General features: G+C 43.5%; 1 protein-coding gene across 2 annotated transcripts in view; it reads left to right on the forward strand.

The window, feature by feature from the left end:
- The window catches only part of LOC143039968 (thiosulfate:glutathione sulfurtransferase-like), a 73,541-nt gene that overhangs the window by 28,469 nt on the left and 27,613 nt on the right, over positions 1-17,459 (forward strand). Inside the window, exons 1-2 of one of the 2 annotated variants that reach the window (XM_076210461.1) lie at positions 5,176-5,702; positions 9,138-9,329. In XM_076210461.1, coding sequence (XP_076066576.1) covers positions 5,651-5,702; positions 9,138-9,329 — 244 coding nt within the window. In that variant the 5' untranslated portion in view covers positions 5,176-5,650. Of the gene's footprint in view, positions 1-5,175; positions 5,703-9,137; positions 9,330-17,459 lie in introns of those variants that run through there. The other variant, XM_076210460.1, reaches the window with a different exon arrangement.

Below are 17,459 nucleotides of genomic sequence, written 5' to 3' on the forward strand. Positions count from 1 at the left end.
TCTACTTGGAATAAACATTGTATTGGTCATTCATTTAAGATGTGTAAGGCGCGTAAATAATAACTTGTTTATAACCATGAACCGACCAGAGGTTTAATAAATTAGCTTGATAACCATCATCATAGTGAAGAATGATAACGGGGTAACTTTCGATCTGAATGTGGTAATTGCAGCTTGGTAAGGAATAACCAGTCGGAAATAAAGTAATTTAATAGATTGTATTACAAGGGAGATAGAGAGAAGGAAAAGGGTGAAATATTTTGGATCTGCAGGACCTACGGTTTGGTACCGCGCTAACAGCGACCTTGGGACAGGGTGGCCGGGAAGGGGGTGGGAGGAGGAAGTAGGGTGGGGGTGGGGTCTCTGGCTGACACAACGGTTACGTAAGACTTCGCCCTGCCTTCCTCCTTCCCTCCCAAGCGATTTACGCGTTCGTGCGCGCGCACGCGAGCTCAGCAAAACAATTGCGCACATGTAAGGAACAAAGGGTATGATGGTAGTTCAAGTTGGGAGGAACCACAAGAGCAGCTTTTTCCAAACCTAGGGTGCTGAAATCAAATATAAGGAGTATTGGGAAGCAACGCATACATACTTTCCTTTGATCATCTAGAAACAAGATACTAGGGGTGTTGGACTGCTTAGACACAACTAGGAGATTCTAGGGTCTGTTGGGAAACGCTGATCTAGAGAGACTACATCGGAATGAGGTTGGTAATTTGATAAAGAAATAGCTATGAGAATACTTCTTGTAGTTGTGTAGCAGGGGTCTAGGTGGCGTAGTTTGTCTCCTTGGGTGTAACAAAGGTCAAGAATTAAATGCTCGTGCAACGCTTTATCACAAATAAAACTCGTACAGCTCTAACAAAACTCGTGTAATGGTGTGCCAAAGGAGGGATGTAGACAGGAGGGATGTCGGTCAGTTGAGGCCCGCGTATCGGGGTGACGTATTCTAATCTATACCAAAAGGATTCTCCCCCATATAAGGGGATATAGCTAAGGCATTGGACCCGCGCGTTTGGTAGATAAAATAAAAATCGTATATATGCATGAACATGTACATTGGACATAGACATTTAAGCTAATTGAAACACGTTATATTATTTTGCATAAGCCATTTTAGACCGAAAGAATGTTTTGAGTAAATACCTCGATCTCATAAATAATGTACAGTAGTTTGTTGGTTTGTGAAGAAAATTGTACATGTCTGCCTATCTAGGCAAAATATTTTGCTTACTGATTTTTTTTTCTTCTGTACGTCATTAGTTATTTTCCAGAATACACAAAGTATCTTTTTCCAACTGGCGCCTGGCGAATTAATTCTGATCCCTGATGTGCACATCAAAAACAATTTTATTTAATTTTTATTATCTATAATGTTGAGCAAGAGAAGAGGGATCTCGTCAAATTCCTTAGAATATTTAAAATTATGATCAAATTACCACCTACTAGACTTGATTAGTTGATAAGATAAACGAGTAACGACCACTTCAACACTGAGAAAATGGTTTGATCCACCATTGTTTCTGCCCACAATGAACCGGCTCGCCTGTGACAAATAGAAAAATCTGCAATGGCAGATTTTGTAACATTTCTAAATGGTCAAACGCACGCGGTCATAGACTCCTTTGTGTAGTTCTATTTCTACCACGTACACCATTCATGGTTTGGTTATGTATGGACGAAATTGGAGCAAATTGACAACAAACTTGAGATGACTTGAACCTTAGGATGCGAATGTAAGCAAAATGGTACAATGAGTGTGTGTGTGTGTGTGTGTGTGTGTGTGTGTGTGTGTGTGTGTGTGTGTGTGTGTGTGTGTGTGTGTGTGTGTGTGTGTGTGTGTGTGTGTGTGTGTGAGTGAGTGTGTGCTCGTGTCTGCTTAATTGTTGGATGCAAAAAGGGAGCAACGCTCTTAGGGACTTGTCTCTTACTCTGCAATTATCGTGCCTAGCCTTATATTGTGTGTGAGTGTGTTTTGCTAAGTTTGGTTACCGGATATGTCGTCCAAAATTGAACGTACCAGATACTAGATCTTGATCATTTCGAGGTGTATCGAGAATTCGAGTTCTTAGCTGTGCATGGTACACCATGGGTAGTGTTGGCGGTACGTATTTCCACTAACCCAATTTATTTTATTTTATTCTTATTTATTTTCATGGCTTTTTATTTTGTTCATGTTTATTTTTATTTCATTTTATTTGTTTTAATTTATTTTATTTTCTGTGGGAGGAGGTGAACTGCCCCCCATCAAGGCATGGTTTTCTATTCACTTGTGCTTTCTTTGGCGAGAGTTTTTAGCTCTTCTTGAGGCCATCCCTCCCCTGTAGATGGCACCATGCCAGTGGGGGTTGGGGGGAGAGGGTAGGGGAGGAGGGGGGTAGCGTTGCATACCGGCCTTTTATCTACAGTCCTTGGTTCTGTAGTGCTGTCCCTCACCTGAAGGTCTTTAGGTGGTGCAGCCTTGGCCCCATTCCGAAGGTGTTCCATGAGTGCCGCCTGGCCCTGGAGATCTTTCAACATTTGGCACTTTGTCGTCAGAAATAGACTCTTTGGCTTTGGGGTTCTCAGATTTCCAACGCGTGGCAGGCGGGAACACTCAAAATTGACCCGTGCGAACTCGAAAACACGTTATTATTTATTGGAAATTATCATTACGGTATGTGGTGATTATATCATCATAAAAGAAGACTTATGTTTTTTTTTCTAAGGAGATATGTATTTTACTGTAGATGTAATTATGTTTGGTTGTCCGGAATAGTGGATTATACTCGGAGCAATAGATTGAGGGGTCTTAAAAATAGAATATTGGGACATTTACTAGTAAGACAATTTCTTTGTTTCCAGAAAGTATTCTGATTTTCTCATAAATATTATAACTATTACTAATGTTTTTGAGGTTATTTTGAGTCCTGCACCATATTAGAAATACACAATTTTTCTTTATCCTGTAATAGTCCCACAATTTATGTCAGCATACTTTTTTTCCTATTAGGAATAAATGGAGGCGCCTCGCAGGCGACAGAATGGAAGAGGGCGGAGGGTTGGGGGTCATGCTTGCCAGAACATAGAAGATTTGCCAAGAATAAACACAGTTTCGGTTATGCTTGGTCATTTAGTCATGCATGGTATTTATATCGGTGCATTGCTAATTAGTTAATCGGCGAAAAAGAAGTCCATCAGTCGAAAACGACAACGAAAGATAAAGAAAAAAACTTGCGCAAAATTGTCATTTCATAAGTGAGATTAAGCTATATATTTTTTTTCAATCTCGCTGTCTTGGAATATATCGGAAGTTGTTTAACTCTCAGAACCTAATATTGAAGTATGGGGTTGTGTGTGGATGTTGACCAATGTAGGGTCGTGCATTCCTTTTTTTCTACTTTGAATGCAATAACAAGGATATTTGTTTATTGTATTTCAATTCCCTATCGCGATCATCCCGGTCCAGTATCTCCAAGGACGGCGTGGCAGTTATTGAGGTTATCTCGGGGTACTTCGAACACGACTTGACGTCACGTCGTCTTTGTCAAGTACGCGTCTGCATGGCGCATCATATTCAACCGACACGCATGCACTGCTCTCATCACAACGAAATGTATTTATGATGAATTAGTTTGATGCAGTTCGATAATAAAAAAAAAATCATTGGGCAGTGTAGAAATTTGAAGACTGCTGCTCTTTAAGAAATAATTCTTGGACTTATGGAGTTTGGGTGGGTGTGAGAGTCGCCGTGTAAACATTAAGATAATTTAACATAGGTCAGTCAAGAACTCCCATCTGTTCTTGGCCCACGAATTTAATCATTATGCTGATTTTTTTCACACAAGGTTGTATTTCCCTCGAGTACACTTAGAAGACATTAAAATAGTGAAATTTGGTGACTAGTTTGAGATAGTTTTTGGTGTGCAGTAAGGGAATCCTTTGGCTGAATAAAATCGCATGGCGGCAGTAATTATAAGATGTCAGTAACAGTGAAAAAGTTTACTCTTTCACATAATTTCAACGCCAATGTAAGCCCCACATCACATGTATTTGCCATCTTCCATCTAAAGGATACCCAGTATCGCAACACAGACGTGACGTCACATCGTCATTCTCGTCATGCCCGTCACTTTGCATCACAGTTCGGTTCAACAAACAACAACATCTGCAACACCGCAACACCATCGTTAACATCAACCCATTACCATCAAAATTGTTAAACAATATTTTATCGTTATCATAACTACCATAAATGTCGTCAGTGACTTCGTGTTGGAAGAAAGTGTTACAATTATTAAAAATATCAAGTGACGGACAGTTTTAATTAGGCTAAATTTGTTCCTGTATACGAATGCTTTTAAGATGTTTTATGCCCTGAGCAATTACGGACAAAGCTTTTTTTAGTGTAATCTTCCTGTTCATTCATTGTTTACGAAGACTGAACTAGCCTTGAATACACTTTGAACAAAAGCAACTGTGAAGATGCATTATTATTATTATAATAATCATATTATACTGGAATTATTTATTGTGATTAATTAGATAATCATAAAAGTGTGTAGAAGATGCTTTGTGCATAGGGTATAACTTTCTATACTTAGCACAGGCACTATAAATGTATAATTGATTTATATTATAGTTCTAACTGAATTATATCTGCAATATTAACATTACTATAATGTTACATTTAAACTGCAAAACGACAACAGTATTGCCATCCTCATGGTGTAGTCAGAATAGCTAATATTTAAGTCGCGTTTATGAAAACTAAAAATATGAAATACTACAGCTCCACAACCATCGTATTTGAGCTGCACAGCATCACCGTCTTTGCCCACAAGACTTGGCAGCCGCGAGAGGGGGTGGCGCCCCCCTTGTGCGGGTTGCCTTATTTCGCTTGCCCACCCTCCACTGTGCTTGCAGAAGCAATTGCCCAAGAACCTATGGTTTCGGTGACTAAGAATCATGTTTTACCCATCGTGACGGCTCCCCTTGATCCTGAAGCCCCATACATCGTTCAGAGAAGAACTATCGAGGGAGGGAGAGGAGGAAAGAGAGTGTTGGTGAGAGAGGACGACCTGGGGAGGAGTGGGAGGGGGTGGGCGCGGTTACCCGGGCAGGCGCAGGAGGAGGAGGAGAGGAAGGAGGAGGACATATAAGCGGGCGCTCTCGTCCCGGGGGCCAGAAACCCCCAGATACAGCCACAGTGGCAGGAGTAGAGTGATTCACTTGTGAAACCAGGCCTTCCGGCCTGCCCCTACCTGCTGCCCCCGCATCACTTATAAATAATAACAACAACAACTACCGCCGCAAACCTCAAATTCAAACGCGGGCGTTTCCTCACCTTGCGGAGCGGGCCAGAACACCAGCAGAAGAAGCAGATCTTGCTTGGATAAGAAAGAATATATACTTAACTACACGAAAGATTTATCTAAAAAAGATCGCTCTGATCTTTGGCGTATTTCTACGTGGTCGAAGTGTCCAACTTCCCACACAGACATAATATACAACATTTAAAAATCAAGTACATATACACGACTCTCAAGAGGTGAGAAAGAGCGGTAGAAGTTTTGTTTACAGAAGAGAGAAGAGAAGAGTCCCTGGTGGACTCTGCATTTAGACTACAACCCTTCACTTGGTGCCTAAGAACATCTTCCTTACCAGGAAAATGGAGCTCCTTACACGCTCCTTGTGCTTGATCCCTCGCAGCATGTCCTCTGGTGAGTCACACTCGACTGTAGATCATTTTTGAAACTGTCTTCAGCTATCTATACACAGAAACTACATACCATCCCACATTGTACTGCTTACACACACACACACATACATACACACAACACACATTACACACACACACACACACACACACACACACACACACACACACACACACTTCGCCGCACACCCATTCCCTTCCCTTCCCCTCTTCCCCCTCTCACTCTCCCCTCCCCACTTCCCTTCCTCTCACTCCCCCACTCCCCCACTCCCTCCCTTCCCCCTTTCCCCCCTTCCCCTCTCTCCCCTTCCCTCTTCCTCTCTCACTAGCTCCCCTTCCCCTCATTCACTACTCACCCCTCCCTCACTTCCTCCCACCCCTCCTCACCTTCCCCTCTCTCCCCTCTCTCTTCCCCTCTCACCCTTCCCCCTCCTCCCACTCCCCTCCTCCACTTCCCCCCTTTCCCTCACCACTCCCCACTTCCCATCCTCTCTCTCCCTCTTCCTCTTCCTCCCCCCCTCCCATTCCCCCCTCCCCTTCCCTCTCCCCTCCCCCTCCTCCCCCCCCCCCCTCCCCTCCCCCTTCCCCTCCTCACTCTCCCCCTTCCCCTCCTCACTCTCCCCCTTCCCCTCCTCACTCTCCCCCTTCCCCTCCTCACTCTCCCCCTTCCCCTCCTCACTCTCCCCCTTCCCCTCCTCACTCTCCTTCCCCTCCTCACTCTCCCCCTTCCCCTCCTCCCCCTCCTCCCTCTTCACTCTCCCCTCCCCTCCTCACTCTCCCCTCCCCTCCTCACTCTCCCCTCCCCTCCTCACTCTCCCCCTCCCCTCCTCACTCTCCCCCTCACCTCCTCACTCTCCCTCCCCTCTCCTCACTCTCCCTCCCCTCCCCTCATAACTCTCCCTCCCCTCCCCATCTTTTCACGCTCTCTCCTCTTCTCTATCCCTCACTCACTCTCATCATACTCCCACCCCCCTTTTGTATAAATGGAGCCGAATTGGACTTCATATTTCCCAGGCGACTTCATTCAGCGAACGGGGTACTCCTCCCAAGTGAATCAGCCAAACCTCGAAGGTAGACCGAAGAACTTCAAGGTTTGGGTTCATGGTCTTGTCCGTTATTAGACCGTTGGAGGAGGACCCATGGTTGGATAGATTCGCTTGGTGGAAGTTAGAATGGATATGGAATAAATTATATGTGGATTAAAAAAAATTATATGTGGATAAAGGAGCGAGTGTTTGATTCCTCTTGCAGGAAATTGTGATGTTGACAATTGTTTGTTTAAAAACAAATGCAAGTGGCAAGTCTTGCTGATGTTTATGAACACTTTACGAGTGTTTCGGGTGATGACCTCAAGATTGTTACAGATCGATGTTCTTTTCAGTGTTTACGAGTTGACGTGATGTGTCATAGTGGCACACCAATATATGGTGTGCCCACACACACACACACACACACACACACACACACACACACACACACACACACACACACACACACAAATACTGGTGAACTCTTGGCGGACCCAAAGGCCTCACTGTATTTACATAAAGGCAGTTATTCCAGACTATCATCGATGTTTACACACTCTAGTGTAGTTACTGTGGCAAGGATCATGGTCAATAGTGTTGAAATATATTAGAAATATTGCCTACATTCGCACGCGTGTACTTGGTAATGTATGCTGTTGCATAACGCGTGCGTCGTCGTGTACGTGTCTACAAGCGCATGCGCAGTAGCGGCGCAGACGTGTCTCCTTCCTTCCAAGGGTGATGGGCCGGTAACCCGGATGGAGACGACATAGACGTGAATTTATCGATTTTTTCCCTCGAAGATTCCTACGCGAGGTGTTTCTTTGTAGTTTATGCATTTTTACTGGTCTGTGAGTCGACTATTTGAAACTTATCGTTTCACCTGAGCTTGTTGTTCTCGGGGGGGCTTTGGAGAGCGCCGGATTACTGTACTTTGTACGGTTGCCTAGATGTATGGTCGAAGTCTGTCGGCGTAGGAATGTCAATGACCTGGCGAACGTCTTTTGCCCCCCCCCCTTCCCCCATCGACCCACCCACCCCCTTTGCCGTCACTTTCAAATTTTCTTAGCCTCCACATTATATTTCTTCTGATATCAAAAGTCATTTACAGTAGTAGCGTATGTATGTATATATATATATGTATATATATATATATATATATATATATATATATATATATATATACACGCATACACACACATACATTATGGAAGATATTATTTATTTAATATCCCCTTAACATCCTTCCCGCTACTCCCTCATGAATAAAAGTCAACATTTGTGTGTAATATATATATATATATATATATATATATATATATATATATATATATATATATATATTATTGTCGGTCGTTGCAGGGATTGATCGAGATCGAAGTATTTGCATTCCTTCAATCTAAATTTAGGTGAGCACTTCTCTTGAGTGGAAAAAAAACTCTCGGTAGAGAAACCGTACGTGCGTATGGGAACGTACAGAGGCGATTACTACCAGACTGTTCCACTGTGATGTTTAGCTACCAGTAAAGGTGGGTGGGCTGCTGTAGGAAGGGTTCTTCTTATGGAATGCTGTTGGTGTTTAGGTTATTTATAAGGAGATCCATTGTATTATAGCCAAGCTAGTCTGGGGTTGTAAGGGTTGTATATTTTGTTTATTTTATTTATTTGTTTGTTTTATTTGTTTGTTGGCAGGAAGAGGCCATACGACATAACTTTTTCTTTTGGGGTAGGGGAGTTATTCGGGAGAGATGAAAGGAAAGGGATTTGTCCCGTTCATATGAGTAATAGAGGAACATCACGCTCATACACGCCAATCGTGACGTGCATCACGTCTTAACGTCAGTACCTTTTCCGTGGTCATGCTAAGAAGATTTCACATAAACAAAGAAGAAAAGTTCCACGTTTTCCTCAGATGTTGAAAGTTATGATAAAATCTTCCGAGTCTTTTGGTGTCCCTGCCCCTAACCACCCTAGCCTCCTCCCTTAACTATCCATAATCCTCTCTTCCCCTAAACCACCCTCATCCACACCCTAACAATCTTCACCATCGCCATACCCTTACACTAAAACGCCTCGCATCCCACCTTAATCACCAGCATACTTTACATATATCAGTTTGATGCCCATACACTTACCGCCTAAGTTCCACGCCTCGTATGTTTCGACCGTCCTATAGTGCGCTGGTAGCGTAATAGGAAGCGTGTTGTTGACCTCGCATTCGCTCAGTTCTGGGTTCGAATACTGCATTTCTCTCCGATTGCCAGCAGTCCAAGCGCATAGGGCAAAGGTAATGGCCTCGGCCACAGCCAAGCGCTTCCTAGCGTAGGTTCCTCACATAATTATGTTCATTATCATCATCATTCCCTGTTGAGGAGGACCTCTGACAAATCCTCTCCGTTCTTGCATTGCAGCCTGCGGCTTTTGCACCAACCGGGCGATGAACACGTCCAGTACCCTCCCGCGGACCAGGCGGGCCCGGACAGACCTGGACTACGAGGAGCTGCGTACTCTGATGCTCTCCGGCGAAGTACAACTCATCGATGTCCGGCACCCTGAAGAATTGAGAGCCTACGGCGAAATCCCAGGCTCCGTAAACATCCCATGTAAGTACTAGCTTGTTCTAAAGGGTTAAACTTAATTTATCTTCAGACCGTATGTAGTTGATCAGTTAGGAGGAAAGATATACAATTTTTTAATAGCACAAATCTGTGTGAAAAAGTTTGTGAAAAAATAGACGCCAGTATTGGTAACAAGGAAATACTGTTCTTTCAGCATTGAATAAAGCGGTTTTGTCTCGTATCAAAACTAACAACCAGAAAGTGTCGAGAAAAATTTCCTTTAACTGTACATGTATTTCATTCAACTGTGTGTGACCCCTGTAGAGTAAAGGTATTGGTTATAATGAACGAGACGCCCAAGTTGCTCTGCAAATATTTGATTTCGTCACGTTGAAGTTTTCCCTCAGTAATCTAAAATTGTTTCAAAAGTCGTACAATACACGAAAGATATACTGTAGTGCATATGCGCTAAAGACAAATGACAGCTTATTACGTTAAGGTAACGTTATGAATAAATTATTAACACATCGAGCGTGATGTCAGTATCATAATGTTAATATTAAATCACTAACGCGTTGAAATACGCAATTAATGCGACATCGGTCTCTCGTCACAATTTGGTGACGGCGTAGTTGTTTTTCCCTCTCCCAGGGAAGAGAGAAGTGGGTTTGGGAATGGCCAACGGGTTGCACATGTGCTCATGGCGCCAGAATGTCGGCACGTACAACCCCCCCACCCTCCACACCCTCTCTTCCATCCCCCCTCTGTACCATCTAGCCGATATGCAGCTTCCATGTAACGTGTACTGAGCAGAGCAGTCTGACATCGAGAGTACCCAGCTGGCATTAGAACTGTAGGTTTTTGTAACTAAAGATAGTTTCTTTAAACTAATAATCCCAATTTGATACCATTAATCATTAAAACACTGGTTGCCTCTCATTCAATAATTACATTTTATAGCGACCACTGAGCTTTTAAAAGTGATAAACAGTTGTGAAACTTGTAACGTCAGTTAGGCGCGCCAAGTCGAGCCAGGAATGCAAACCCAATGTCGAAACGGAAGCAGACAGACAGGAGACGCTATACTCCCACCACCCCGGACTGCAGAACCTCCTTCATTGTTTATATCTTTTTCGTTTGTGGAGTTACAAAAGCGGGTCACTAGCCGTTCATTGTAGGTTACTTGCCTATAATGTGTCGATGATGGAATGAATAAGGCTTAACAGTTGCACTAGACTTTAATGTTTGACTTGCTGCATTCTGCTTGCGTTTGTACCATTGTTAACGGACCTTCTACCCATCCCTCTTTTCTTTTTTCTAAATAGTTTTTAACAAGAATACCATCCCCTTGCAAACAGTTAAAGATAAAAAAAATCGTTATCGTTACTGAACCAAATCTGGAGAGTTGAAAGACCTTGTGCCTGAGCTCACAGTGATTTCTTGGCTGACGCAAGTATTTTTGGCAATGTTTTCCTTGTCCAGTGGTTAGTATGCATGCTTGTATATTGTGAAATTGCGTACCTATAAGATTACTTTGTTATTCCTCTGGTTGAATTATTTTGCAGTAGTTTAACGAACTGGAAAATATTCTTTTGCTTTACGATGTATTACCGTTGTATGTGAATGAGGTCACGGAATATTTTGTTTCGCAATAGTGTTTCCACTATGTGATGGTCGCATACGGGGTATATATCAATGTTGTTACAGATGTTACACATTTGGTGGTTATTAATTTTTTCAGCTTAATGTCAATAAGTAGGATGGTTGGTCTAACAAATTCATTGTTACATTTTTCGTCTACTGGTAGTTAATTAGTTCAGGTTGTGTATTTGCCTGCGAAATGTGTCTTGTGAACTTTCCAGAAAAGGTCAGATGAGATGCAAGCGGTCACGTTTGAACCTTCACCCCAGCTTTGTGCAGTTCAGATAAGCCTCAACGACATAAAGAGTTAAAGTTTCATTTTGATGAACTCCCGTTTCATTAATTCACCGGACCGAAGATTATACCGGATGGGAAGTATTGAAGTGTGTATTGATGTGTGTGACCAGTTTTTATGCCCAAGGGTTTTACTGCAGACCTTTGTGTGTTGCTAGGGTTCCCCGTGCCTTATAAGGTGTTTGTGGGATCGTATCGCCCGTGGCTACTTTCACCCGGGGCTGTCGCTGTGGCTTACGTCCACTTCAAGGATGTTTGCTACGTCGTCATTCCACTTCATATGTTGGTGGATGATAAGGATTACATCGATTGCAAGGGGGAGGTTCCTCCACCTCCTTCTCTCGCCCCTCCTCCCCACTCCCTCCACTTCTCCCGGCTTCCAGTCTTCCATCACCACGTTCAGTATAGCAACGTTGAAGAGAAATTACACATTTCTAGTGTTAATGTTTTGTCGCATGGAAGAGGGATGCTGGGGCTGGGTGGATAAGGGAATGTGGAGGTGCCCAAGTGGACTGAGGTAGGAGGGGATGCCGTGGAGAAATGGATGTCACAAAGAAAAGTGGGTTGTGGTTGATAGTGAGTAGGCGAGAGTGGAAGAGTAATGTGAGGTTTACAGAACAAGTTTAAATGGGACTAGTGTTTTGGTATTTCGTGGGTGTGATGGGAGTGAAGAGAGAGAGAGGGAGGGAGGGAGGCGGGGAGTATGGTGAAGGTCGATCAACTACAAGTAGCCCGAGACGCAGTTTGCAATCTTGGCAACGAATCAGAGTACCGAACTTTCTAGTGTCGGTTAGCCGACACCTTTGCCCCAGCAGGCCGGTTTCTATTTACGACGATTGTATAAATTATGATTCCTTCGTTTGGTTGAATTAAATTGTTACTTGGCAATTAAAAGAAAAGGCAACTTTCCAGTGCAGGTTTAATATTCAACTCTCCTCGAGTGGAGTTCCTACGGTTGATAGAATTGTAAGCTTGATGACAACACCCCCAGGCATATATAAATTGCGCCGGAAGCATCACTTACGCGCATGAAAATTAATTCGAACTCTGCAAAGGGAGTGCTTCAATGAAGACTTTTGAGGAACCAGAGATGAATGAAATTGTCTGGCGGTAGCAATAAAATGAAGACATACGCCCGGATCCAACTGTTTGTACTTGGGTGAATATACGCATGCGCTTCTGTCGACTTTCACTGATACCACAAACCCCATGAGTTTTGCGATGGTGTTTGAGGTTATTACCCATAGATTGGACAACGAGCTGAACTCTGGAAAGGTAATAGATATTGATCAGCCCAGCACGTGGTCCAATCCAATAGGAACCCTGACAATGGAAGTTCATCACATACGTCATTATTACACCATGCATGCGTTCAATTGTATGTCGTAGATAATTGATAGTGATCACGCTCGTGTACTACTTTGTAACGAGTCTTCCCAGTTTACTCTAGCTTTTGTACTAAAAAAAAATGTGTGTTCGTTGTTAATGCGGGGATGACGGAATGGCTTCAAGGTTGGGGATGACGTCTTGTGGGAAAGGAGACCTAGCAACAGGGCCTCAACACGCCTTCACGAAAGCCATGTGAAGCGTCAAGGACGAACGGTTGGCAGTGACGAACTGGCTTGCGCATGCGCGTCTCACATGCTACTTCACGTGTTGTGAAGAGGGAGGATGTGGAGGGTGTAGGGGAGGACAACGTCAGCATTGCCAGAGCGCGCGGGACGTAAACGTGTGAAACCCTAGTTGGCGTAATATTTTGGGAAATGCGAAGAGGGATGAATGGTATAGAGTGAAATTAGAGGTTGTGATTCACGATGGTTTTGGATCACGTAATTGACAGCTATTATTCTTTCGGATGAGAGATCAGAGCTTGTATATATCGCCGATCTATGGGTAATGCTGTGACCTTAAACGCGCGCGCACACACCCAACTCCCCGCCCACGAGAGTTGGAGTTACGACTTAGCGCAGCGATACTGAAATTATTTCAGCCCTGGGCGGGACTCGAACTCGGACCGCTTTGGTAGCGGTTGGGAACGCTACCACTGCGCCGTCGAACAAAGATATTTAATTTATCCTGTTGTGGGCGATGGTCAACAACCATCGCAACATAAAAATGTCCGTGTTTTTCTTCTTCAAAAGAAGGGGAGGTTTGTCCCATATATGAATTAATATATGGAGTTAGCTAGACAATTTTAGATCAATCCCATGGGAGGTGTGTGGTGGTGGTGGTGGGGGGGGGCAAGCGGATAGATAATTAGATTAACTCGAAGCCGCTTTGTCCTGCGTATAAACATTGCCAGGGCAAGTGGCATTTGCAGAGAAGTACAAAGAATAATCGCTAAGAATGTCGAAAAAACGCACATGCATAAGTTGACTGTTGTCTTGAACCCCGCCCTACTTGAGTGTTTCTTATTCGTAGGCTGGCTTAGGAAAACACCAGCCGCAGGGAAATGAATAGCGACTAGACGGCATAAGGCGAATGGCGTATCCCACCTAGGCCTGTGTTTAGGTGTTTAGATGTCGCTGTTGCAGAATTTATATGTCGTCTTACTAGGTGCGTGCCATCATAGACCACGTAATTAATCCATGCGTATATATAAGAAGGAATATGTTCTTCCTATTCGGCCCTTTAGCATTGTGGTGACATTGTGTCCAGCCACAAATTCCACATGTACCTACAGTGTAGGTTGTCTATAAAATATTTTGGTAGCAGCCATGGAAACGCAAGAACAATTGTTGATGGGTAGATCGAAATTGATTTTGACTTTTAAATGGTAGGGAGTTTCTAAATAAGTCGTCTAAGCGCTACAGGTCACGTGTTTAGACGGCCATGGCAGTCAGGTCACGTGTTTAGACGGCCATGGCAGTTAGGTCACGTGTTAGGCGGCCTCAAAACAAGCAGGTCACGGTCGATCGAGACCCCTTATTAATAGCAGCGGAGGAATGAAGTTATGGGATGTAGTTTGCCAGCGTGAATTTCCTCTGGACTATCTCGCGCAACGTTGTGCGTTAGATTAGTTACGGTATTTAGTTTGGTTAATAGTTGTTTTTTAGGAAGTTGATGCTTGGTGAAGTTACCACATAGGATTGAAATGTTAATTGGAAATTGTCAAAAGGGTAATTGGGAAGTTTTTGAACCCATGGCTTCTCAAATCGGATTTCCGTCTTGGCAGAAACGGTCGGAATTGACATTCATTATAAATAATATATTTTCACTACGATGTCTTGCGTTTGGTAGAATAGAATAAAATGTCCTTACGAATGGGAGTTAATTAAGGAAGATGTACTTAAATGATACACACAGTTGACTTAGATCCGCTGGAGATAACTACAAAAATAAATAATGTACTTAGGAAAAAATATGAAAGGGACCTTGTGAAGTACTTTGTTGTAGACAGAAGAAAACTCAGCTTTAAGGGATGGATCCCAAGCCTTCTACTTTCCCTGCTTCTACAAACCCCCAGCCTCCTCCTCCTTGTATGCCTCCACCATCCCCTCACCCGCATCCTTGGGAACATTGCATGTTGGCTTCTGTTCGTTCGTGTGTACGTGCACACTCGCTTGGCCTCCCGACAACTGTCTGGCCTACAGAGATGCCAAGGCCGATAGGAACATTGGTGTGTCATTGAAAGGAGTTATTCGTACGCTTACATAAGCAAGTCCGTCTTTGATGAACAGGCAAAGAGAAGCTGTATTCGTTTTACTCTTCTTGAAGAAGTCACGTCTGCAACGATTTGAACGCGTGCGCAACGGAACTTTGCTTTCGAATGCCGCCATGACCCGTCAACTCGAGTGTGTTCGTGCGTTTGTTTAGGCTTCCCCCCAATCTTCCCTTGCGCCGCTCCACCTTCCAATAGTGTGCGTTCGTATGTATGTGTTATAGTCGATGTTACATAAGCTCTCTCCGTCACGTGATCTTGAAGTCGCGTGCAGGACCGTCGGAGTAGGATTGACCGCCATGTTGGATTTGGCGTAGAAGAGGTGGACACGCAAAAAAATGGTCGAATTATTGTTTTTGTACTTTAGGGAACATACGGTATATATAATTAAGATTATAAAAGGGTGTTTTGGTTGTATGTCGTATTTTCTGTATCCTGAATAATTGTCTTGTTTTCACGTTTCTTCACCAAAATATCGACCGTAATTGGGAAGTGTAAAATTATTATGAACTGCTTCAGAGTCGCCGTTCGGGGTACTCTCCCTGGAGGGCTCCAGCTGGAAGCGTTGCAAGATAAAATGAAATTCGAACGCAGGGAGAAAGGTTTGGAAGTGTGGAAGACAGGGAGGGTTGTTTGTCGGTCGGCGGTTTCTCTGAAAACACCCGCGTTTATTCAACACGATTAGTTGAGTGTCATTATACATCTGGCAGCATGTATAGCAAGTTCTTTGTTGACGTTATGATGAAGCTGCCATGACGACAGGTCTGAAATTTCAATCAGTTTCTGGATACTATATACTAAAAGCTCGTGTTTTTTGTGTAGGTAAGAGGACATTTTTGCTACATTTTTTTTTAAGAAAAGTTTGGTCGACTATGAAAATCTGATATTTAGTAATCCTCACGAATCAACGAAATTTTCATTATGTGAAAGATTTACGGTGTACATGATCTTTGTACGTGATTTTGAGCAGATATTGTTCAGAACTCCCATGGTTCCTATGTGGAGTGGGCTTATGAGAGCGTAATACATATATGCATTTATTCAGTACCTAATATGTGTGCATAAATTGTATGCAATACAAATATGTTTTATTCAATTTATTTGGGTGTCATTGCAAAATTTAGTGTGATCTATAGAGGGGTAAGAACAAAGTTGTATTTTTTTCCATGCCCACCATAGCCCGATAGATCGACTCTGTACTCGACCTGCAAAGAGTGATCCTTTGTCTCCACAGGTGTATATTTATAGATGGAGTTGAATGGCTGCCGAAGAGGGTCGGATGTGGTGGGGGTTGGTACATGTGCAGGATATACGCCTGTGAAATATAGCTGGGGAAGGGTTTTGCTTATAAATATTAGTCGCAAACCTCAGACTATATAGACGTAACAGACTAGTCATTATTTATCGTCTTGTTAGTGATGGTACCCGGCATGAATATTTCGCTGCATCCTAGGTTTAAATAACGAATGGACTTGGGTTAGGTAGTGTTCCAAGGTATGGTAGGTCCAGCCTTTGTTTTCTCTTTGATGTCTGCCTATCACAGGCAACTGACTCCACACATGTTGGGAAGGTGGGGGGGGGCACAGACCCCATGGGGGGAATGCAAACACCAGGGACCCTTACATGAAATAAACATATCCAGACGAACTTCAGTCTAGTATTATTTCAACACAAGTAAATGTATCATCTTCAATAGTTGCCAGTCTCGGTTTAAATAGCTTAGCGACGGGCATGGCGGAAGTACTACACAACAGTATGTGCAAGTGCAGCAGTAGAAGCAGCGAGCTGCGTGTGTGTGGCCACGCTCGACTTCAAGGGGGGTCAGAGGGAGGGAGGGGAGGAGTCCCCCCATCCCCCCACCCACGCATGTGATGTGTCGATATTTCTGTAGCCAGGTCTGGCTGCCGGTCACTACATAACCATTGCCACTGATACGGAGGGACTGAGTATCTCCCTTGGATACTGAAGTACATTTCTTTAAGTTTAGGGAAAATAATCGTTCTTTCTTCAAGTTTCACTGACAGGAATCCTGCAGCCCCACAGTGGCTGACAACGACCCTCGAGCATTTTTTAGAGATTTATGCAAGAAGAAACTACTGTTGTCTGCTATATTCGTGTGGGGACTTTCCTCGTCACCGGCTTATAATTGAAGGAAGGTGCTAGTTGCCTATTATCTATTTTCCTCGTGTGTAAAGTTAGAGGAAGTACTCGTACAGTTGGAATTCTAAGCAGAGCCGGCGCAGAGTGGCCCTTGGGGCCTCATGGTGGTGGAGGCTAGCATGTTGCCGGTTTTGTAGATAGGCAGCAGGGACGTAATTTACTCTGACGTCAATACATTGGCCCCAGTCGCCTGTCTTCGGAAGCGATTTAATGCAAACTGTAATTTTTTTTTTTTTTCACAATGGGCAAAGTCTCAAGTGTGTCAAAAATATATTAACTGGGGAAGACAGAAGACTTGATTAATTGCTTAGAATACAGCCACTGATTCATAATGGTACAGCTCGTATAAGCAAAAAGTATTTCAGTTATATAAAGAATCAGATGTTTGTCGGAGAATATCAGGTTGAGAACGCAGTGGT

Source organism: Oratosquilla oratoria, chromosome 27, assembly GCF_046742065.1.
Source record: "Oratosquilla oratoria isolate Oo_2021 chromosome 27, ASM4674206v1, whole genome shotgun sequence".
Lineage (NCBI taxonomy): Eukaryota > Metazoa > Arthropoda > Malacostraca > Stomatopoda > Squillidae > Oratosquilla > Oratosquilla oratoria.